Source organism: Clarias gariepinus, chromosome 2 (genome assembly GCF_024256425.1).
Source record: "Clarias gariepinus isolate MV-2021 ecotype Netherlands chromosome 2, CGAR_prim_01v2, whole genome shotgun sequence".
Taxonomy (NCBI): Eukaryota; Metazoa; Chordata; class Actinopteri; order Siluriformes; family Clariidae; genus Clarias; species Clarias gariepinus.
Window position 1 is genome coordinate 39,309,807 of NC_071101.1, and position 24,492 is coordinate 39,334,298.

At 40.4% G+C, this 24,492-nt stretch overlaps 2 protein-coding genes across 2 annotated transcripts; one reads left to right on the top strand and one right to left on the bottom strand.

Annotated features, from left to right (window-relative positions):
• The first annotated feature begins 5,485 nt into the window (after window positions 1-5,485).
• On the top strand, window positions 5,486-10,562 carry psmg4 (proteasome (prosome, macropain) assembly chaperone 4). Its single transcript, XM_053482707.1, has 3 exons — window positions 5,486-5,785; window positions 5,936-6,011; window positions 10,363-10,562. The coding sequence occupies exons 1-3, from the start codon at window positions 5,603-5,605 to the stop codon at window positions 10,482-10,484; spliced, it is 381 nt and encodes a 126-aa protein (XP_053338682.1). The 5' UTR covers window positions 5,486-5,602; the 3' UTR covers window positions 10,485-10,562.
• A 148-nt stretch (window positions 10,563-10,710) lies between these two features.
• LOC128510421 (solute carrier family 22 member 23) lies at window positions 10,711-24,245 on the bottom strand. The gene is made up of 10 exons (XM_053482697.1): window positions 23,277-24,245; window positions 20,877-20,980; window positions 17,111-17,265; window positions 16,305-16,473; window positions 15,254-15,381; window positions 15,046-15,148; window positions 14,714-14,925; window positions 12,750-12,782; window positions 12,535-12,658; window positions 10,711-12,358 (listed from the first exon to the last, which is right to left on the bottom strand). The coding sequence occupies exons 1-10, from the start codon at window positions 23,682-23,684 to the stop codon at window positions 11,989-11,991; spliced, it is 1,806 nt and encodes a 601-aa protein (XP_053338672.1). The 5' UTR covers window positions 23,685-24,245; the 3' UTR covers window positions 10,711-11,988.
• Window positions 24,246-24,492: the final 247 nt, after the last annotated feature.

The window sequence follows — 24,492 nt, forward strand, 5'->3', positions numbered from 1 at the left end:
AGACTATATTAACATGAAAATATTAGTTTTTTTATTTGAATTATTATTTTCTAATAAGTAAGTATCCCTAAGAATAGCACAACAGCAAATGTTTTATTAAGTGATTGCACATTCAGGATAACTCTAATTAAAGCAAATGAAAAAAAATAACCTTCAGTGATTAGGATTGTTCTTTGCTGATTAAACAATCCTCATTCAGGTAATGATGGCATAAACTGATAAATGGAATTCTCAGAGAGCTTTAAGTAAATATTACATTTCCCTGCAAATTCTGTGAATGGACTTGCTAACAACAGGCATGACTTGAGTAAGCATGATGAATATTTTTCAGAGTTTGCGTTGCGCTGAGGATGGCAGGTGTAAGTAAAAATCCCCTAAAGCCCCCGACTTCTTCTCACACATACGCTGCACACAGAAGCTAACTCACAAATGTTCCACTGACCCTCTAAACGCTAAGTCTCTAGAGAGACTTCGAGTTTAGCAGGGACACCCCCTCAAATACACACACACACTCACATACTCATACACATGCACATTTTTGTCTTTCTACCCTTGTAAACCCCTTCCACTGACAAAATAATAAATGCAGTTAAATAATGCCTGAACCCTAAACCTCACCTCAGTAACCAAAGGGAAACCTTTTGCCTGGTGTTGTGGGTTAACTGATTGGTGTAAGAAAATGTCAAAAGTGTAAGGGGTCATTTGATTCCCAACAGGATGTAAAACATGCCCACCCACACCCACAAAGCACACCACCCACATGCACATACACACACACACACACACAACAAAGGAAGGTTATGTTTAATCATCTATTTCAGGCAATAACTGAAAATGACTCATGACCAGCTCAAAGATGTACAGAAGACATGTGATTGAGAGGTCCAGGTGACTAAAACCTGAGCAGTCCAGCATTTCTCACCACACATGGCCTCAACCATCCAACTAGAACTGAAACCACTCAACCACCTCATACAAACTCATAAGCATGAAACAAGCAAAAAAATGGCTTAATCTTTCTCACCTAGTCATACAAAAAGTTTTCTACATTGAAACTTAATCTGGAGACCATTTAACAGATTAACAGGCCACCACCAGATGTTAATCGCTGAAAGTGCTAAAGTTAAAGAAAGTGCTGCAGTTCCTTCCTGCCTTCTAAATACAAGCTACATAAAGACTTAACAACATGGTATTTGAAACTGATCGGAAGGTTTCTGCAACAGACGGAACTGAATAATTTCTAAAATAATAATATACAATATATTTGTCTAATTTGATAGATAGATAGATAGATAGATAGATAGATAGATAGATAGATAGATAGATAGATAGATAGATAAAAAATCCATATTGTACAGGAATAAACAACAATTTAATCAAATGTAAAAGGAGGCAGTAATACTTTTTAAAACCCTATTATTAAACATAGTAAAAATGTTTGTATAATAACAGGCTTAAATATTGAATTGAACATATAATTTTTTTCTCCTTTTTTATTTAGTAGTAGCTCAGAGGGCTAGGGCACTGAGTTGCTGTTCAGAAGATCAGTGGTTCAACCTCCAGCTCCACCAGGTTGTCATTGTTGGGCCCTTGAGCAAGGCCCTTAACCCTATCCGCTCCACGGGTGCTGTATCCTGACTGACCCTGTGCTCTGACCCCACTGTGTGTAATGTATATGTGACAAATACAGGCTTAACTTAAAAAACAGATCAGGTCGCTTTCGCTGTATGTCTTTCGTCACATGCCTTAAACCAGGCAGTTTAATTCGCTATTGACAGTATGGCCCCTGGGGACGAATTCCTGATGAGCAATGACATGAATGTCGAAAAGAACAATGAGCATGCACTTGGTCTAGCTGCGGACCTCCCTTGCCTTTTTCGGTTGTGGACATGATGGGTTCTTCCACTGTGAAGACTGTTGCTTCGTCTGGGGGTCGTAACCAAATTTGATCACCGGTAGTGATCCTCGACATGGAGGATGGATCATCCAAGGCATGCTGACAGAATTCTTGGCAGACTTCGATGCTATGTTTCATCTGCTTGTGAATGAGCAGCCTGGAGATAAACTTGCCAGTAACACAGTGCATATTCAAATCACACGTAAGGATTGCCTGGTGCTGCTCCGTATGACACACCGACAGTGGTTCTCTGCCGATCATCATGCACAAGTTGCCAAATGGTTGAGCTCGTTGAAGGTCTTTCTGATCTTTTGCCATCTTTTAGTAATGTTTTTCTGCTATTGAAGTATGCCTGCCACTAAACAAACCCTTGAACAACTCATTGAAGCATCGCTGTAAACTTGCCCAATCATGTCAAACGTCTCGAAGATATCGGACAACGTCTTTTGGCTGACTTACTGTATGAGGCTCAGAACTCCCTGTGACTGTGTGTGCAGTCTTGTGCTGCCATCTTTTGGCATAAATCTGGTGTTACAAAACATCTGGCGTTACAAAACTAGTCTTGAAACTTTTTGATACCACCTTGTATGATCACATCCTGATTTTGCTGAGTGAAAGATGTGTCAATGCAGCTTCTCAAACTCTATTCATGACATGTTTCTGTTTCAGCAACCTGTTCTGAAAAATATTAGACAAGGCGGAGATCAAATCTAATATTTTAGTCTGACTGATGCTGATAGGTTGCTACAATCTATAACTGTAGATGAGAATGAAATTAGCCCCACATCATCATATCATTTTGTGCTATTTTTTTTTACGAACAAAGGTGGTGCTCTTGTGCATGGTTGTACAAAAATAAAAAATAAACTGTTTATTTATCTTTTTTAAATTCAGCCCTGCTATACCTATTTTTGGTATACCTACCATTACTTATGTTCTTTAATACCGCTTTCCAAAACAGGATCAATACAGGAACAAGTGATGTGGATGTGATTTTACAAGTAAACTTTACTACAAAACTCATGATGGTAAACGTTTTACCGGAATATATGCTTTACATTAACATTTAATTTTTAATTATACATGAGTTTCGAATTGACAAGATGTGCTTTCTGTTCTTTTTTTTAGTACTTGAATTGTGGTGAAATTCGAGATAAAGGCACTCACAAATTTCAAAAAATAAAAATAGATTTATTTTGACAAGCACTAGAGTATTGGGATGCGAATCACCAGTCAGATGCAGATTTAATTAAAATGTAATTAAAATGTAATAAAAATAAATAAAAATAAATTCAATAAAATAATTGCGATTCTGTTCTACTGCGATTTTATAAATATGTCAATACAATATTACGCATTGTTACATTTTTGTTTTTTTTCACACAATTTTGTTACATTTTAAACTAAACAAACTTTAGCAAATAATTCAGTCCTGCAACATAGGATGAAAATGTGTAAATAGTTCAGAGTGCACCACCTGTAGGATTATAAAGAAAAGGGTGACATTTTATCACTTTAAATGCCTCTAAAGTCTCAAAACTCAACTTGACAGTGAGTGTTCAAGTTGAGTGGGGTTTGGAAAAAAAGGCAGATTGATTGCTTTTATCACCTTTTTGCTAATGTAACGCCACTCAGACACTTCTGCGCTCGATAAAGAATCATTTATATCTAAAATTGATCAACCAATCACCGGTCATGGCCAATCAAACTAAAAACCAGCCAGTTCTGTTCAATGGTCGATCGACCTGTACATCTATATTATATATTTTTTTATCGATATTGGAGTCAGTGTGGTGATACGTGAATCACACAACAGAATTGTAGTTCACAACTAAATAAATTTTTTCCCTATCATTTCTACTGGAATATTTCTACTATATTCATTATGTCTGATAGTTGTCTTGCTGAATTTAGAATGATATAAGTATAATGCTGCTGGGTATTTATTTAGTATTTCATCGATAACAGAGCACCAAACAACTAATACAGCTAATTGCTGTTTCGTTTAATGTTTACAAGTCTATAAAATTCAGAACATTTTTAGCCATTTTTTGCATTACAATGTTTTAATAAAACTGATTAGTGATTAGGACAATCATGGACACATTCATGCAATACATATTAACATATCTGAAGCCATTGCACGTCATTTTTTATAAGTCACTTTATAAAATACATGTTGATCTGCCATTGCACATGACACTTTGCCACTTTGCCACTCTAAAACATTTTAATGCCACTTTAAAACATTTTAAAAAATTTATATATATATTCCCCCCCATATTCCTATATTTCTATATTTTGTGATATTTTTACATGCCCTTATTTTACTAGTTACATTTATTTTCTTTTGTATTTCATTTCTTTTTATTAATATTTATTCCTTATATATGGTTTTTATTTTCTTTTTAAGGTCACCGGCGGTCGTACAAGCATTTCACTGCATATCGTACTGTGTATGACTGTGTATGTGACAAATAAAATTTGAATTTTAAATTTGAATTTGAAGTGATTTTACGTAAATTTTGTGTTTTTTTAAAAAAAATTATTTAGTGAATTCATAGCGCCATGGTGCCAAGAATGTTATCAAGGACGGCAGCAAGAAGAAAAGGGAACCACTTTCAGTTTTGTTTTTAAAGCAACCAGTGCCATAAATTAAGAAAAATTCGTTTAAGGTTTAATGTCTATTTATTTTTATGTTTTACTACATTAATATGTATTTTCTAGATGTTTTGATTGTTTTAATATGCAAAAATATGATTATAGGTCTGGAAATTGCTAATAGAGAGTTACCTCTGCATACGAATGCACTGCATTGGCTCCCTCTGCATGGGAAGAATTTTCTGCATATGAAAGGCCAAATCGGTCGCGCATACTTCTGGTTGAGCGTACTTCCTGTAGCCAGTCAAAACTTATTTGCGTCAGTAGATGGCCAAGTAAAGTGAGTTTAAAAAAAAAATTGTGGACTTTTCGTGGGCATTTTGTGCAAAAAAAAAATATATATATATATTTTGTGATTTAGTAAAGACATGGGTCCCAAGAATTTAATTATGTATGGTAGCAAGCGGTAAAGGGAGCCACCTTCAGTTTCGTTTTTTAAAGAAGCCGGAGCCAAGAGGAATCATAAATTAAGGTTAAGTGAAGTTTAATGTCTATTTATTTCATATTTTATTTCATGTACATATCTTTTATAATTGTTTGATTGTTTTTATATGGACAAATATGACTACAGTGTTGGAAATGGGTAATATTGGTAATATTTGTGGCTGGCTGGAACGGATTATCCGCATTTCCCTTATTTCCTATGGCTGATTGCGTTTCGTAATAAGAAATTTCTCTGTTGTTTAGAGTACAGTTGTTTGTTTCGTGCTCCAGGTCAGCAGCAGAAAGGGTTTTTTGTATACTCACTCGCCAGGAATATCTTCCTGCGTGTTATTTACACGACTGATCTAACATGGAAGGATGCATGACGTTCAAAATGGCGTCTTTATGGATTCTGGTCACGTGACCGCAGGCAACGCCGTGAAAGAGTTAACGCGCTGTATTTTTTTTCCCACCAGAAGATGGCGCTCGAACTCGAAACGAACCGTGAAACCACCCGCGTTGAAGAAGCGCAGTGACTCGGTTGAAAGGTGCTGTGGTTTCGTTTTGGTTCCGGTGTGTGTGTGTGTGTGTGTTTGTGTGTGTTTTTGTGCAGTCAGCGCTATGGAGGAGGGCAGTGGCAGTGAGCAGGCTCGCTCAGACACCATCGTGGTTCACGACTTCTCCGAGAAGCTGCTGGAGCAGATGGTGCACTTCCACGTGATGAAGCTCAGCGGCGGGTTCTTCCTCTGGGTCGGAACCGGTCCTGTGCTGTCCAACCTGGCGGTGTCCATGGACAGCAGATTCGTAAGTGACACGCGCGTGTGTGTGTGTCATGTGCTAAAACCCCAAGAGCTTCTCTTTGAAGTTTGAAAGTTGGACTTAAAGGTGTCTCAAAATATATTATAATAATACTTAATTATTATAATAATACAAATGTTTTCTTTGTAACACCAGGACTCCATGCCCCTGTCTACGTTGATACTGGGGGATTCATCAGACACAACACCAACTTCCCTAGCTCAGAGACTGAGTAAGAGCTAACCACATCATCATCATCATCATCATTATTATTACTGTTGTTAATATTAACACTACTAGTTATAGTACATCCTGCGGTTCTTCTTTTAACTAAGTCATATACTGGGGGAAAAAAATAAGGGACAAACCCAAGCCGCATGTGTAACTGATATAACTGTGTTTATTAAATGTCATCTAAATGCCATGGCACTGTGGCATAGGGTTTAGCATTAACCTGCACCTCAAGGATTTAAAAGTTCAATTAAGGTCTGTTCTCCCTGTGCTTGGTGGGTTTCCTCCAGGTACTCCATGAACTAATGTAGATTAGGCTAAATGGTGTCCCAATTGGTGTGTGTGTGCCCTGTGATGGATTGCCACCCTGTATTGTACCTCGACTTGTGCCCTAAGTCTCATGGGATAGGCTCCAGGTCCCACAACCCTATACACAGGAGTGAAGGCAAAAAAAAATTGCATATAAAGTGTCTGTGTGTGTCCAAACCAAAAAGACTAAAAACAAACAACTTTTATAAATTACTTGCATACAGGTGCATCTCAATAAATTAGAATATCCTCAAAAAGAGAAACTCGTATAGATACATTGCACACAGACTGATATATTTCAAGTGTTTTTTTTTTTCTTTTAAATATTGATGATTGTGGCATACAGCTAATTTCTCATTATTTAACACCCCAAAAAAAAGATTTAGCACAGAAATGTTGTACATGTTCATACTTTTCAGTAGTCCAGCACTCAATACTTGGTTGGACCTCCCTTCACATGAATTACTACACCGATGTGGTGTGTGGCATGGAGCCGATCAGTCTGCGGCATCGCTGAGGTGTTTTGGAAGCTCAGGTTGCTCTGATAGCGGGCTTCAACTCTTCTGCGTTGTTGGGTCTGGTGTCTCACATCTTCTCCTTTACAAAACACCACAGATTTTCTGTGGGGTTTAAGTCGGGAATGTTTCCTGACCAATCAAGCACAGCAATACCATGGTTCTTAAACCAGGTATTAGTACTTTTGGCAGTGTGGCCAGTTGCCAAGGCCTACTGGAAAATGAAATCAGCATCTCCATAAAGCTGGTCAGCAGAGGGAAGCATGAAGTGTCCCTAAAACAACTTGGACCTGATAGAACACAGTGGACCAACACCAGCAGATGGCACGGCTCCCCCAAACCCCACTGACTGTGTAAACTTTACACTGGACCTCAAGCAACTTTGATTCTGTGCTTTTCCTCTTTTCCTCCAGACTCTGGGACCTTGATTACCAAATGAAATGCAAAATTTACTTTCATCTGCAAAGAGGAAAGTAATGGGTTTTTTATTTGGGCCACTGAAAAACCAGTCCAATTCTCTCAAAGCCGCAGTTAACCCTGTTGCTTGTGCATCTTTTTCTACCATTTTTTCCTTCCATTCATCTTTTTATCAATGTGCTTGGATACAGCACTCTGTGATTAGCCAGCTTCAGCAATGACGATTGTCAGCAGTCTTCCCCATGATGGTGTAGCCTACAGGACGAGTAAAATGTCAGTTTATTATGTACATATGTAAAGTGTTGGAAAACCTTTTTAATGTCAAGGTTATATATAAGGCAGCAGTTCAAAGATGGTGATCGCTTGATTTTGATGCACCTCACGTAAATTTGTATAAATTTATTATTTCGGGTTTCATTCAATACAAAAGTCATGTACATTTCAGAAAAAACATGTAACTTTTATGTCATTTACAGTGGTGTGAAAAACTATTTGCCCCCTTCCTGATTTCTTATTCTTTTGCATGTTTGTCACACAAAATGTTTCTGATCATCAAACACATTTAACTATTAGTCAAAGATAGCACAAGTAAACACAAAATGCAGTTTTTAAATGATGGTTTTTATTATTTAGGGAGAAAAAAAATCCAAACCAACATGGCCCTGTGTGAAAAAGTAATTGCCCCCTGAACCTAATAACTGGTTGGGCCACCCTTAGCAGCAATAACTGCAATCAAGCGTTTGCGATAACTTGCAACGAGTCTTTTACAGCGCTCTGGAGGAATTTTGGCCCACTTATCTTTGCAGAATTGTTGTAATTCAGCTTTATTTGAGGGTTTTCTAGCATGAACCGCCTTTTTAAGGTCATGCCACAACATCTCAATAGGATTCAGGTCAGGACTTTGACTAGGCCACTCCAAAGTCTTCATTTTGGTTTTCTTCAGCCATTCAGAGGTGGATTTGCTGGTGTGTTTTGGGTCATTGTCCTGCTGCAGCACCCAAGATCGCTTCAGCTTGAGTTGACGAACAGATGGCCGGACATTCTCCTTCAGGATTTTTTGGTAGACAGTAGAATTTATGGTTCCATCTATCACAGCAAGCCTTCCAGGTCCTGAAGCAGCAAAACAACCCCAGACCATCACACTACCACCACCATATTTTACTGTTGGTATGATGTTCTTTTTCTGAAATGCTGTGTTACTTTTACACCAGATGTAACGGGACACGCACCTTCCAAAAAGTTCAACTTTTGTCGCGTTGGTCCACAAGGTATTTTCCCAAAAGTCTTGGCAATCATTGAGACTTTTTTTTAGCAAAATTGAGACGAGCATTAATGTTCTTTTTGCTTAAAAGTGGTTTGCGCCTTGGAAATCCGTTTTTGCCCAGTCTCTTTCTTATGGTGGAGTCGTGAACACTGACCTTAATTGAGGCAAGTGAGACCTGCAGTTCTTTAGATGTTTTCCTGGGGTCTTTTGTGGCCTCTCGGATGAGTTGTATCTGCGCACTTGGGGTAATTTTGGTCGGCCGGCCACTCCTGGGAAGGTTCACCACTGTTCCATGTTTTTGCCACTTGTGGATAATGGCTCTCACTGTGGTTCGCTGGAGTCCCAAAGCTTTAGAAATGGCTTTATAACCTTTACCAGACTGATAGATCTCAATTACTTTTTTTCTCATTTGTTCCTGAATTTCTTTGGATCTTGGCATGATGTCTAGCTTTTGAGGTGCTTTTGGTCTACTTCTCTGTGTCAGGTAGCTCCTATTTAAGTGATTTCTTGATTGAAACAGGTGTGCCAGTAATCAGGCCTGGGGGTGACTACAGAAATTGAACTCAGGTGTGATAAACCACAGTTAAGTTATTTTTCAACAAGGGGGGCAATCACTTTTTCACACAGGGCCATGTAGATTTGGAGTTTTTTTTCTCCCTTAATAACGTAAACCTTCATTTAAAAACTGCATTTTGTGTTCAATTATGTTATGTTTGACTAATAGTTAACGTTTTTTGATGAGCAGAAACATTTAAGTGTGACAAACATGCAAAAGAATAAAAAATCAGGAAGGGGGCAAATAGTTTTTCACACCACTGTATATGTTTGCACACGACCGCCTTTGAATAAGATTCCTCATGCCCCCAGAGTCTGTGCCATTAGAGAAGAAAAAGTCCATAAATATAATAATCTGGTCATTTATTACATTCAGGTCATCAGCTGAATTGATTTTATTACCAAATAACATTGCTGAGCCCCAAATCATAACACCAAACCTCCAGAGGCTTGTACAGTGGACACTCTGCATGATCGGTGCAATGCTCCATGCGCTTCACTTCTTACTGTGACACATCCATTCAATCTGGACTCATCAGACCACATGACCTTTTTTTCCCAATCTTGTGATTTCTTATCATATTATGTATGTGGACAAACAGTCTTATCTTGACTATTAAACATGGCTCTGATTTCTGATGTGCATTTTTTATGATTTAACTTCACCAAGCGTTGAAGTAATCCCCATACATGATTTTTTTTTTCTGACAACATTTTCTTTTTGAGGTTCACAGTTCAGCACTATTCTTCCTTGTTTTAATAATGCATTGTGCAGTTCTTACCCCAACTTCAGGCATTTCACAAATCTCCTTAGTTGTTTTCTTTGCTTGATGCAGGACAATATTTTGACCCTTCTGAAATGGTGACTTTTTTTTTTTCTTTATGGGGTTTGGGGCAGGCAGTGTATAAAAGCAGTATCCCATGAGCAAGACTGACGGCTAATCTCAGTCCTCTTGTTGAACCTCTTTAATTCATGACCAGCATGTTGCAGCATTTAATAATGGCTTGAACATATTTAATTATGCTGGGTTGTTTTTTTTTTTCCAAACTTGCATGACTTTGAGAACATTGCTTTGGAATATATCTAAATAAAAGTTAAAGCCATGAAAATCCATATTCTATATAGTTATATAGAATATATAGAGAGTTAGCTTTTAAAGTGATTTATTTAATTTCCGTATTTTGGTTAAGTTGTTATGATAATGTTATAAGAAATGAAGGTAGATTTGTTTTCCTGATATAGAAATCTAAGCATATTGTTAACTTTAACTATATTTTTTCACAATTTGCAGCGAAGAAAACCAAGAAGCAGGTGTTTGTGAGTTATAACCTTCCAGTGACGGATTCCAATCTAACAATGTTGGTGGAGAACCGAATAAAGAAGGAGATGGAGCTACATCCAGACAAATTTTAAATTTTCATTGATGTATACTTTTTTAAATACCTTTTTGTGCTTTTGTACATAGTCAAACTAATAAAGGATGACAAAATATCCATGATCTATGTGTTTTTTTTTACCGAATCCTAAAAAAATACATAAATAAATAAATAGAACCCTGATGCATTTAAGTATATATGATGAGAGATTTAATCTTGATTTACTGACACGTAATGTATAAAATAAATGAATAAACCCCATGTTATTCAAATGCATTTATTCACAAATGGAATGTCTTATAAAAATGAAGAGTGGATACATTTCCATCAATTGCACTGCATATACCTGCATATTACTGATGATGAACACTATTCAACAAGTCATACAAAAGAAGTACATTTCAGTCATGGAGTCACGCCAGTCATCACAAATGACTGTTTAAATACCACAGAGCATTTTCTTTCTTTTTTTTTTTTGTTTGTTTGTTTTTAGGCCAGGAAATTAACATTACATCCTGACCCATTAAATTTCTTTACATAATTTGGATGTCACACTGTGCACACCATATTTATTACTTCTTGAAACCGCATTGAATCGGTGCTTTTTTCTTTTTTTTTTTTTTTTGAGAGCCTTTCTCAGATTATCAGTCACAATTTAAGGCCAGTTATATGGTACATCCATTTTGGAAGGGGGAGGGGGGGGGAGTCACAGCCTGTATTGTGCACAAAACAATCAAGACAATTTTCATTTTTTTCGTTGCATATTTTGTGCAAATCAACAAACTCAATCCCAGGAACAGTAAAATCTTTTAGGAACATTAATACTGAGCAGCCGAGTCAGCAGCCCTTTGTACTTTTGTCTGTGCTCAGCCCTGCCTTCTTTTAGATTTCCAAACGGAAACAGTAATTGTTCTAGTTTAAAACTGTAGGATATTCACACTCGTTCGCTCTCTCACGCGCACACACACACCTTTGCAGCTTCTACAGACTTGCTTGTTTTCCCTAAAACACCCGGATACTAAGATCATTCACATTTTGAAACTCTTCACCCAACTCCCCTATGGATTCAGTCTGGTTTTTTTTTTTCCCTTTCAAACTTCATAATCCATAATCAGGGCTCGCTTCCTGGTCCTTCTTTTTTCACACACACTCATGCATGCATGGGACTACACGCATGCATAACAAATTAAGAGTAGCGTGATTTTTTCCTTCTTTCCCCAGGGCGTTGTACAAAACTATAGAAAAGCTATACAAAACTGAGTTTTGTTGCTGAAAAATAGACTTGAGTGAATTTACGTCAACATTCAATTTTTACAACACTTCACCACATCATACCTCCTGGAATAAGAGGTTCGACACGTTATATTTACGAGCGGTCAGTAGATCGGCATCATTCACCGGTGACGATGCTTTAAGGAATCTTATCGCCTGTGACCTCATGATGCGTTTCTGTGCTTGCTGGCCGGTCAGATCATCACTGCTGTCCTTCACACGGCCTGAGCTGGCTTGGATTCACGCAGGCAGCCGCATGCACGCGGCTCTCAAGTCCTCATTCCGTTCGCTGTGCTGTTGCTGTTACTAGGTGCTGTGGCATTGCTCTGACTGACAACCTGACGGAGGGGCGTTTCCTGAACCCGAGAGTACTCCCTGACCTCTTGCCTGGCCAGAAGGTGGTGCTGCTCTCCAGGGAGGAGAGGCCTGCGCAAAAGCCCCTCCCCTTCGGCCAGGGATTCGGGCAGAGGCTGGCCGGTGGTCTCGGGCAGCAGCGGGATGCAAATGATGCAGAGCAAGGTGCAGCACGTCAGGATGACGTGGTGAAGGAAGAAGCCTTTCTGGTTGTGGAGCTCCATGAGCGGGGCGGTTAGTATGCCGAAGCCTGCGCTAGCCAGGACCAAACCTACACCTCCACCCCTAACACACACACACATTATTCACATATCATACGGGCAACGCGAGCAGTGGAACATTCGTGCATGCATGCATAGAGTATACAGAATGATTGGCGAAGATGAAAGGATGCACAGGAATAGAGAGCATGAGCCGTCTAAAAATAGACAGAGAGAGAGAGATGCAGATAGAGGTTTCACCTGATGACAGTAGGCGTGATCTCTGTGCAGTAGAAGATACTGAGAGTGCTGACGGCGTGAGACGAGAACATTCCGATGATGGAAAACGCCGCAGAGAACCGCTGATTGAGCGTGTCCCTGAGAACTGATGTTTGACAGGACATCTTTAAATATCTGCGCATGGAGTCTTCGAGAAAGTGTGTGTGTGTGTGTGTGTAAGAATTAATTGCTCTTACCTGTGTTGTGCCGAAGACTGTACTTTCCAATTACTGTCATGAAAAAAAAGAAATACAAGCCTTTAAAAAAAAACAAAAAAAGCCAAGCAAGATTTACAAAACGTGTCCTAAATATTCATCAGACTGAATCCCTGCAGGTTTGTGTAATTATAGACTGAATTATAATACATTTATGTCTCTAAAACAATACCAGCACCAACTTTTAACAAAAACTACGTCACATATTCCAGCGATTGTCCAGAAATCTATTATCATTTCCATTTTAGTTGCAGATTTTGGTTCATTAAAAACTTATTTCACTAAAGTTATTTATATTATTGTCCTTTACATGTCCCCTCCCCTATTACTGTCCCCACTGCTGTTAACATCCTCACCCCTAGTAATGACCACTCCTCATTATTGTGCTCTCCAATATTAACATCCCCTCTGCCATTAATGTCGCCTTCCCCATTAATGTCCACTCTGCTACTGATGTCCAATCCCACTTCAATATTATTGTCCCCTTTTCTATTAATGTCCACTATTTGTCCCTCTCCCTATAAATGTTCCCTCTGCTATTGATCTGCCCTCCGCTTTTTATTGTCCACTCGGCTCTTAATGACCAGTCCCCTATTAATGTCCCCTTCAATATTATTGTCCCCTCCTCTATTAATGTCCCTTTCCCCATAAATGTCCCCTCTGCTATTGATGTCCACTCGGCTATTGATGTCCACTCGGCTATTGATGTCTAGTCCCCTAGTCATGTCCCCTTCAATATTATTGTCCCCTTCTTTATTAATGTCCCGTTTCCTATAAATGTCCCCTCTGCTATTGATGTCCACTCGGCTGTTGATGTCCAGTTCCTTAGTAATGTCCCCTTCAATATTATTGTCCCCTCCTCTATTAATGTCCCTTTCCCCATAAATGTCCCCTCCGCTATTGATGTCCACTCGGCTATTGATGTCCACTCGGCTATTGATGTCCACTCGGCTATTGATGTCCACTCGGCTATTGATGTCTAGTCCCCTAGTCATGTCCCCTTCAATATTATTGTCCCCTTCTTTATTAATGTCCCGTTTCCTATAAATGTCCCCTCTGCTATTGATGTCCACTCGGCTGTTGATGTCCAGTTCCTTAGTAATGTCACCTTCAATATTATTGCCCCCCCCCCCTCTATTAATGTCCCTTTCCCCATAAATGTCCCCTCTGCTATTGATATTCACTCGGCTATTGATGTCCACTCGGCTATTGATGTCTAGTCCCCTAGTCATGTCCCCTTCAATATTATTGTCCCCTTCTCTATTAATGTCCCTTTTCCTATCAATGTCCCCTCTGCTATTGGTGTCCACTCGGCTATTGATGTCCAGTCCCTTAGTAATGTCCCCTTCAATATTATTGCCCCCCACCTCTATTAATGCCCCTCTCCCTATAAATGTCCCCACTGCTATTAATGTGACCTTCCCTATAAATTTCCCCTTCCCTATTAATGTCCATAAATTTTAATTAAAATTAATGTCTCCTTCTCCCATTCTTTCTTCTAATCCTCCACTCCCTTACTAATGTCCCCACTGCTATTATTTTTTCCTCTCCTACTAATGTCCAACCTGCTGTTAATGTCCACTGCCTTATTAACGTCAGCTCCATTATTACTGTGCCCTTCCCTACAAGTGTTCACTCTTATATTAAACCCCCCCATTAATGTTTGCTTCCCTATAAATGTCCCCTTCCCTATTAATAAACCCTTCTTATTAATGTTAACTCCCCTATTAATGTTTAACCCTCCTTATTAATGCACCCCCCTACTAATGTCCAACCTGCTATTGATGTCCGCTCCCTCATTAATGTCCACTCCCGTATAACTGACATGTGGTCAGCGCGGTCACATCGCCTAGTAGTTACTGTAAACCTCGTTATATACACACATACTCCAATTTTCTTGCCAAACAGTATATACAGGCATTATGTATACATGTTCTAGAACTCACAGCTAAGCAGGCCAAGCTGCAGCAAGGAGGCCAGTGCTGTGATAATCATGAAGGTGAGGAGGCCGCCTCGTCTACCGAACGCTGCCACCACTGGACAAAGCACCAAACTCGAGGCCATGGCGATGCCTGCCAGAGCGTAATAGTGCAGGTGAGAGGTGCTGCCCTCTAGAACACTGCGTGCAAAACAGTGGTGGATCCCATAGCCAGTCAGCCTGAGAGACAGAGAGAGAAAGGAAAAGAAAAAACTTTATAAGGTCGAGATTTTCCATGATGCCCCCTGGTGGCTCTGATCATTCCAGACTTTATGTTTTATCAAGCGCACGTATACTCACGAGTTGACACATAGTACCACGGTGCTCTTCCAGAGGTTGCGTGTGCTTCTCAGCTGTGTGATACAGGAGGTTTGGGGTTTCTGTTGCAGCTCACGCTCCAGCTCTGGACACAAGCATAACTCATCAGGACTTTGATCATCATCGTTACATGCGACACATGTTCACATTCCCAGAAATCTCTTTCGGTCTGTGTGATCTTAGTTCCCACCTGAGAGAATTCCATTAGGGTCGGATGTGGTGTCGACTCCGTTGCTTCGGGCGATTGAGTACATTTGGCTCTTTGCTCGGTCGTAGTGCTGCGTGGCTAACAACCAGCGCAGCGACTCGGGGAAAACCCTAAAAACACACGAGGGTTAGTTGGCTTAATGTCCACAACTACTATACTTCACAAAACCCAGTGCACTTCAACTAGTAAAACTAGTTCTAACATCAGCCTACAGTGCAGTACAGAAAACGTATTTGCCCCTTCCTTATTTTTTCATTTTTGTCTCAATTAAATGATAGAACTCAAACAAATTTTTATATTACACAAATGTAACCCGAGTAGCAGGTCTGGAGCTTTGCAGCTTCAGGACCTGGATGACTTGCCATAATGGATGGAACCATAAATCCTGCGCTTTAACAGAAAATTCTAAAGGAGAATGTCCGGCCATCAGTGACCTCAAGCGCACTTGGGTTATGCAGCAGGACGATGACACACGACAAAAAAAAAACAAAGCCTAGTCAAAGTCTGGAACAGGCCGTCCTTTCACAAAAACCCTCCAATGTGGCTGAATTAAAACCATTCTGCAAAGAAAAGTGGGCCAAAATTCTTCCACAGACTCATTGCCAGTTATCTCAAACACTTAACACCATTCGACACCAGGGGTAACACAACCAGTTATTAGGTTTAGGGGGGAATTTTTTTCACCTGGGCCCAGGACAGCTTCTTTTTTTTTCTCTTCATAAATGAAATCATTTAAAAACAGCATTTTGTATTTACTCCGGTCGTCTTTGCGTAATATACTTTTTCACTGCACTGTAATGTTCGTACTACAGCATGTGGCGAGATTTGTTACAAGGAGCTCTTTAATATTCACTTCAAACAGATGCCAAAGGTTATTTTTCTTCTATATTTCTATACTCTGCAATATTTTATGCACAATCCCTTTGGGAAGATGCAAGTCAGAACAGTTTATAACTTACACTGAATATCCACACTGGGTGAATGTCATTAAGCAACGTTATATCATGCATCTATTCAGTAGGGATGAGCTTACCAAATGTAAGGAAGCATTAGGACGAACGGAACAATGATGAGGACCTGAAGGAGCTGCCAGTCGCGGCACAGCGCTGCCAAACCTGGCATCAGCAGCTGCCCACCCACCACCACCAGACTGGCAACCATTGTCATGGAGAAGCGCCAAGCGGGCAAACACAGCTCAATCCCTAAGAGAGAGTGAAGCACGGTTACAGCAAACAAACAATATCCCACCTCAATGTACATTAGGATTGTGTTACTTTATGTATTTAAAAGCAGTCTGGTTTCTACTTATTTACATTCTTCAATCCAGATGTTTAGTCTTCATAGAATTCATATTTGATTATTATTTTGTCTACAATAAGCCTGATCTAAACATGATGATGATGATGATGATGATGATAATGAGGAGGAAAAGGATTTTCTTTGTTGTTGTCTGAAGCATCCTCTGGTAGTCTGGGGGTTGTGTCCCCAAGCTGTAAAGTGATCAACTCCATCGAGAGCGGTCTCCACCTATTTACAGTAACCCACAGCTTTTTGTGTGTGTGTGTCTAAATGCATGAAGCTCCTTTAAAGAAGTTTTTTGCATTTGTAAATAAAATGAATGTGATATAAAATTTAAAAAAAGCAAGCAGACAGGCGTGAAAATTGCATGAAAATAATACTATATAGAACAGACTAGAGATAAGGAGAAAAAACCGGAGAAAAGAGCGCGACCCTAAACGCCCCCCACCCCTCCCCCCGGTAATGTGAAAAGGTGCCTGAAGCAGATCGTAGCCCTTAGTCTGAGTGTGAAGGAAGAAAAGTGAGAAAGGAGAAACTTACTCAGCACATAGAGGGAGAGTCTGATGGCAGCGAGGCAAAAGCCCTGAAAGAAGCGCAGAGTACTGAACATGGCCATGTCCACAGAGAAGGCCACACACAAGCCAAACACGAGCACAGACAACACCGAGACAAGCAGCACCGGAATACGACCTATCCTGAGAGGGAAAGACATAGGTAGAGAGAAAGAAACAGAGATGTGTAACTAACACTTAAGTCTAATCTAATTATACAGTACATATCTCCCTACTGAAGGGTTTCACAGTTCATGCATCAAGCTAAGGTACAGTGTTTACACATCTGGACTGAGGATAGCTTGATATTATTTTTAAGATTTAAAGTTTAAGTGCAAAAAAATGTCAGCTTTATTTGAATAGTTTTACAAAAGAATTTGCATAGATAATTGTATATGGCTAAAACATTGTCAATCAACAGTATTGGTGCTGCTTTTATTTTTTTCATGTTATAATACAGAAAATGTGTGAGCCAGAGAAGCTACTTCTAAAGTTTACGCAACATAGAAGTGACCTATCTTGCTTCCCTAAAATTTTCAACTTGCCAACACCAGCCGTTTTGGAGAGATGATTTTATACGTGCCCCAAAAATGGCCATTTTTAGCATTATACAGTCTCGCTTCAAACAATAGTCATGAGGAAATATGAATAAGTTGTATTTTGAATGATTATTAATACTAAATTTGGTGTGAGCTTCTAGACACATATGTACAAATTGTTGATTTTTGGTAGGAGCTTAAAAATTAAAAACCTGTAGTGTCCGTAACCATCTCAGGTTCACACTACAATTTTGCATTTTAGAATAATAGACTTTTTTTAGGTTTATGTCTTTTCATGTGAAGTCTAAATTAGCTAAGGAGATCATTGATTTAAGATATGAATTTAAAAAAGTTACAGACACTACATAAAAGGACAGGAAATTGTATTTAGCAAATGTGTTTACTTTTATCTGATAAAAATATGTGTATGCATATTTGCAAAAAAACCCTAAACATGGATCAGGAGATAAGAAACATTTAAGTATTATGAAAATTTGTGTTTTATTATCCTATTTAAAAATTCACCTTTTCACCTAGGTGAGACATTTTTTAGCACCAATACCATGTTATGTAGCATTATAATTCCTCTTCACTGGACCTAACAGGCTCAAACCTGTTCCACTATGACTATTTTCATGTGCACAAAGCGACCTCCGTAAATCACATGCTTGCCAAGGTTCGATTGGGGGAAAATAATAATAAAATAAAAACTTTAGTGGAAAGCCTTCCCTTGGAGCGTGGAGGTTATGTTAACAGCAAATAAAGGAGGACTACATACAGTATGTTCAACAAGCACATGTGTGTGATAGTCAGGAGTCAAACATCCGCTTGCATACTGTACATGGCTGTTATACAGTAAGATTAACTTAAGATTACAGCATTTATAAAATATATATATATATATATATATATATATATATATATATATTTAAACCCCTGCTGCCTTGTTACTAACAATAGGGAGGGGAATCACCAGTTACATATAGTAGTCATGACCAGAGAGGTCATGTCTGATGTTTTCTTATGATGGCAATCGCTATGACCTTATAGCACAGAAGGGATTTATTTATGGTCACCCTATCGGGGATCACACAAAAGAGGACAGGTGTTCTTTTGAGTTTGGTTCCTCTTAATGTTTCTTTCTCTGGTGTCGCCTCAGGGAGGTTCTCCTCTCCACCGTTGTCTCTGGCTCGCTTATAAGCGACTAAAAAAGCACTTCTATCTATTAAGTAGGATTACTACGGTATAAAAAAAAGAGATGAGGGGGGAAAAAAAAACAAATCCGTTAGATATTGGGATTCCATGAGATTGCATGGCAAAAATCTTTATCTGCTTAATTTATATACAGTATGTTTGCATTCGAGGTGTTAAAAGGTTGCAGTTCCTCTACGATCCTGCAGGTGGTGCATTCTAAACTATTCACACACTCGCATGCAGTACAGCTGACTGTGTGTAAGGACCTAATTATTTGCTAAGTTTGTTTAGAATATTTTGAATCGGGATATTAACAGAATCGCAATACAAATTGATCAGCACCTAGGATATTGCGATAATATCGTGTCAGGTGGTCCCTGTTGATTCTTATCCCTACTATAAATCCGTTTTTTTTTTTCCTGTCTTGATTGTGGTTAAATCAAAAGTGTAACAGTTGTCCTTTTTATTGTAGAACTTCTTTTTTTTTTTTTCCTTTTGCTTAAAAATTGCTTAAAACACTAACAAATTAACTGTAGGGGGGGGGGGAGCCCAGAATCTTTGTATAGTCATGTTTGAAGCTAGAAATAGTTCAGGTTACTGATTACTAAAACATTATCAGCACAAAAGATTCTGATGTAAACCACTGATAACTTTCCTACTAGGCAATATGTAAAGGCACTATAAAGGCACATTCCTTATTTTTGAATGGGTAAAAATGAAAGCTTCTGAAAAAGATGAGCTGCCAGTGATCCAGACTCCCTCTGCCCTCAGGACCTGTCTGACCCATCCTGGTGCCCCGCTTCTGGTTGGAGATCTCGTCACATGGATGCCCCGTGTGTCTCTTTGGGATGCGTCCCGTGTCTGGGGACGGTTTCACTCGACCATGAAGACGGTTCTGGCCTCGACTGATGTTGATAGCTGTTTCTCTGAGGACTTGACTTGGCTGCAGTTGCTCAATAGTTCAGGACTGGAATTTCCTAGGAGTCTACCCGAGTCTCCAATAACTACCTGGACTCCATATTAACATCAATTAACATCAGCTGTTTTACTGAACTGCCTGCCAACTAACACACAGTATGAATGCAGATCAATTCCCGCTCTCTGTTTCCCCCAAATGAGGATGGGTTCCCTGTTGAGTCTGGTTCCTCTCAAGGTTTCTTCCTATTGCCATCTCAGGGAGTTTTTCCTTGCCACTGTCGCCCTCGGCTTGCTCACCAGGGACAAACTGACCGTTTTAATTTGTTCACATTCTTTTGATTGTGTAAATCTGCTTTGCGACAATGACAATTGTTACAAGCGCTATACAAATAAAATTAAATTGAATTGAAAGAGAAAATGCTATGTACTTTCCCAGCACTGTATAACCCTTATTATAAGGTTTCTCAACACAATTTTTGAACAACAACTCCCTGAAATAAGCGGCAGTGTGTATCAGGAGGAAAGAAATCTAAAGAAAGAGCAGAGCTTGTTCCTGGTTGTATGTTGGTTATAAATAAACAAACAATCTGTTTACCTGGCATTAATATCATTAACATTTTTGGTGATCTGACTGGAAATGGTCTGACTTGTCTTGGAGACACATTGGGAGCTGATCAGTCAGACACTAATGAAGGACAGCCTACCGCCTACCTAGACGATACATAATCAATGCAAGAGTGTTTGGAAAACCGATCCAACAATGTCAGTGCCATACAAGACTAAGCAGGGCAAAGGGATTGTACTTATGAGTCAAGGATTCTGATATGCAGGACAATAAGTCACACAGTGTTGTCCATAAAACATGCCAGCAACTAGTTTATTCATTATCTGGTTTTAAAAACTAAAAAGTATTGCTGTATTGTATTATGACCAGCCCTGGGAAGAAGGCACATCCAAAGCATGTCTAACATGGGTAAAGCATCACCAACATGGCCAAACTTCAGAACTGCATATCTAGATCCCTGGCAAACCAATAAATCTCCAAATCAAGAATTAGAGCAAGAAAGAGTAGATAAAGATTTTGAGAAAAGTAAAATAGCTTACCAGTCTGCCATAGCACCCATCAGAAGGTAACCAAATATGGAGCCCACCAGCAATGAGAACTTAGCGATGTGGACCTTCCACTCCTCGTCACACACCAGCTGCCACTGTGGAGGCATCACACAACAATCACAACCGGGAAATCTATTTGTCAGAAGGAACAATATGATAGGCTTTTCTAATATGTCATCATTTCTATAATAATAGTAAAAAAAAATACACCAAGTCTTTTACAACAGGAATCACACCAGATAAGCAGAAATTTTAAAACTGTGTTGTTGTTGAAACTTACGAGGGTCAAAAATTATCCACATGCCGATTATATTAAAACTTCTGTTGTCCGCATGTCTTATCAGCGCTTTCCGTTCAAGGCTACTGTCTCCCCAGTCACTGCTGTGCAGACGTAAACGTGTTACATCAGTTCATTTGTAACTGCGATAGGAGCAAAAATGGATGCCCCGCTTGTGATTTGCATGAAAGATGAGTGGATCGTTAATTTGTGGTCTAAGGTGTATCTGGTGTCGAAACAACTCACGAAAGAGCGTAAACAGAAGTGTTTGGATATCTGCGAACAAAATTTAGACCGATATCGATGTTTAGACCGAAAGAAGGTGAAGGTTTCTTAAAGAAAAATCCTTACTGGTGACGAGACATGGATTCATCACTACACGTCTGAGAGTAAATGGCAGAGTATAGGAACGAAAACATCCTCAATCACAGACCGGGAAAAAGTTCAAAAGTCGACCATCGGCTGGAAAAATTGATGTTTAAAGTTTTCTGGGATTCTCAAGGGCCAGTATTGGAACATTATCAGAAAAAAGGTTGAACAATCAGCAGTGCTCATTACAGTGAGATGCTTGTTAAAGAGCTGATGCCTAAACTTCTGATTAAACACAGAGGACTGCTATCTAAGGGCTTTGTGATCTTGCATGACGATGCACGTCCACTCTGCAAAACATTGTTTAAAGCATCCTCCCTATAGTCCTGATCTTACTCTATCAGACTTTCACCTGTTTGATCCCCTGAAAGCAGCCCTATGATGATAGTGATGATGAGGAAGAAGAAGTGAAGACTGCGGTGCATTCGTGGCTCGCAGTTCAGCCTAAAACATTTTTTAATGAGGGAACATAAAAGCTTGTTGGTGTTAATTTTTCTCTTCTAATAGTAAATTTAAATAAATTCTACAGCCAGTGTGGATAATTTTTTATTCAACTTGTGAACGTTTTATTAGTAACTTCTACTTTCGCTTTGTTACATCTGAACAACTTCTTTGTTACTTATGAGCAAAATTATCCTCGCAGTTCTAGCACAAAACTAAAGAAGCAAACCTATATTGGTGATCCAAATAATCACCAATAACACGCCATGTCTGTCAGTTATCTCATTTCCACTCAAGGTTCATGAGTGTTTTTCTGCACCATGCACTGACCATCTGTGGAAAAACAACGGCATCCTGCAAGACATCCTTATCATCACCAACTGCTGAAAAAACAAAATGTATAGATATACTGCTGGGTTTGCCTGTCACAGAGGGGTTATCTGTCCCAGGCTATGCGGGTGGAACAGCCCAGATGCCCTTATCAGTTCCTGCTGAGTTAACTATACTGAGTCAGCTAGTCTTTAATTTTCTAATGAGTACAACTTTGAGTTGGTAATACTGTTAAATAAATGTGTGCAAAAACATCCTAGTGGAACCAGATCAGATTTACAAGGACACTCACTCATTGTCTATACTGCTTTATCCTGTATACAGGGTCACGGTGGGCCTGGAGCCTATCCCCGGAGCAGGGTACACCAATCTCAGGGCACACACACATTTACACATCACACACACTACAGGAAATTTGGGAACGCCTATCTGCATGTCTTTGAACTGTGGGAGGAAACCGAAGTGGAATCGAACCCAGATCATGGAGGTGCAAGGCGACAGCGGTAACCACTAAGTCACCTATTTACAAGGCCTCACTCACTCATCTTATACATCACTTTATCCTGCATACAGGGTTGTTGGGGGCCTGGAGCCTATCCCGGGAGACTTAGGGCACGAGACAGGGTACACACTGGACAGGGTGCCAATCGATCACAGGGCACACACACTCACTCACACACTACGGACAATTTGGGAACGCCGATCTGCACGTCTCTGGACTGTAGAAGGAAACCCACTAAGCTCAGGCGAGAACATGCAAACTCCATGCACACAGACCCGGGTGGGAATCGAACCCAGAACCCTAACCACTAAGTCTAAACCTATTTACAAGGACACTTCAGTGTAACCACTTGTTCGTGTTAAATGAGAATAAACAGTGATGCATGAGCAAAAAGGCATGTCAAGGACACCTGACCAGTTTGACACCATCGTCACACACACACACACACAAACACACACATACATGTCATCACCTTAGTGACCACGTTCTGCTGCAGTCCCAGCTGGAGCTCAAACCTCGGTTCCGCGCTGTCGCCGTTGACGCCGCTGCTCTCCGCGCGCGTCGCGTTCTCGAACAGAGCCGGCGGCGGCGGCGGCGCGCTCGCGCCCAGCACGCCGCTCCCGTTTCTCGCGTGATCCAGGCACGTGCTCCTGGGCTGCGCGAGGAGAAAATAATCCGAGAACTGCCCGAAGGCTATGAGCAACGCTGGGAGCCAGGTCAGCGCCACGAGCCGCTTCTGGAAGCGCCCGAACCCCCCGAGAAACGGCAGCACGGCGGTGTCGACCTGAGACAGCAGCTTCGGGATGTGAGGATCCGGTGCGCGCGAGGCGCTGCCGTTCTCCGGGAGCTGATCCAATCCGTGCAAACGTATAGAGGCCATAACGGGTCGGGTGCACGCTCTTTGTCTGAGATAGATCCAGTACGCGCGATATATCCCCCCCACACACACACACAGGAAAAAAAAACCGAGCACCAGATTAAACCCAGAAGCCGGGACGGTCTGATAGTCTGAGTGTAGCCGTGAATCGGGTGATCGACATGCCCTCGCTCATCCGCCGCTCCGGGTGATCAGGCCATCGTGACGCTGGACGCCAAAACCTTGTACAGGGTGTGCTGGTAAACCCCGAGTCCCCGAGGTGCACAGGTAACATACCTGTTTATGCGCACATCTTGGGCAGGCGTGGCTCTCCGACCCATCACTGAACTCTCGATCTATATAGATATAGATATTTATTTATTTTTTAAAATAATTATATAAATAGATTATTGCATCATGCCTCGGTGTCCGGTGCGGCTTCGCGGATCTCAGTGTCCAGGTTATGAAATGCAGCTTTCTGTCCTCCGCACGGTACCAGGCTACGCGACCATTTTTTTTCTCTCTCTCTCTCTCTCTTTTAGCCGGCGATCAATTCCTCACACACACAAACACAGAGTCGGTCGACGCGCGCGCACGCTCGCAGCATCCAAATGAAACGCCTTTCTCCACGGGCTCGCCGCGCGCTCCGATTGGCTGAGACGCTCGTGGCGATCTCCCCCCGCGGCGTCTGATTGGACAGAGGAGCAACAAAGAAGCTTTGTGCGTCCGCTCCCCCGCGAGCCACCTTTGTACGTACACCGAGAAGTTAAACGCTGAAAATGTCCGAGCGACCCCCCCCCCTTTGCCTGCACAACTCGGATCATATTATTAT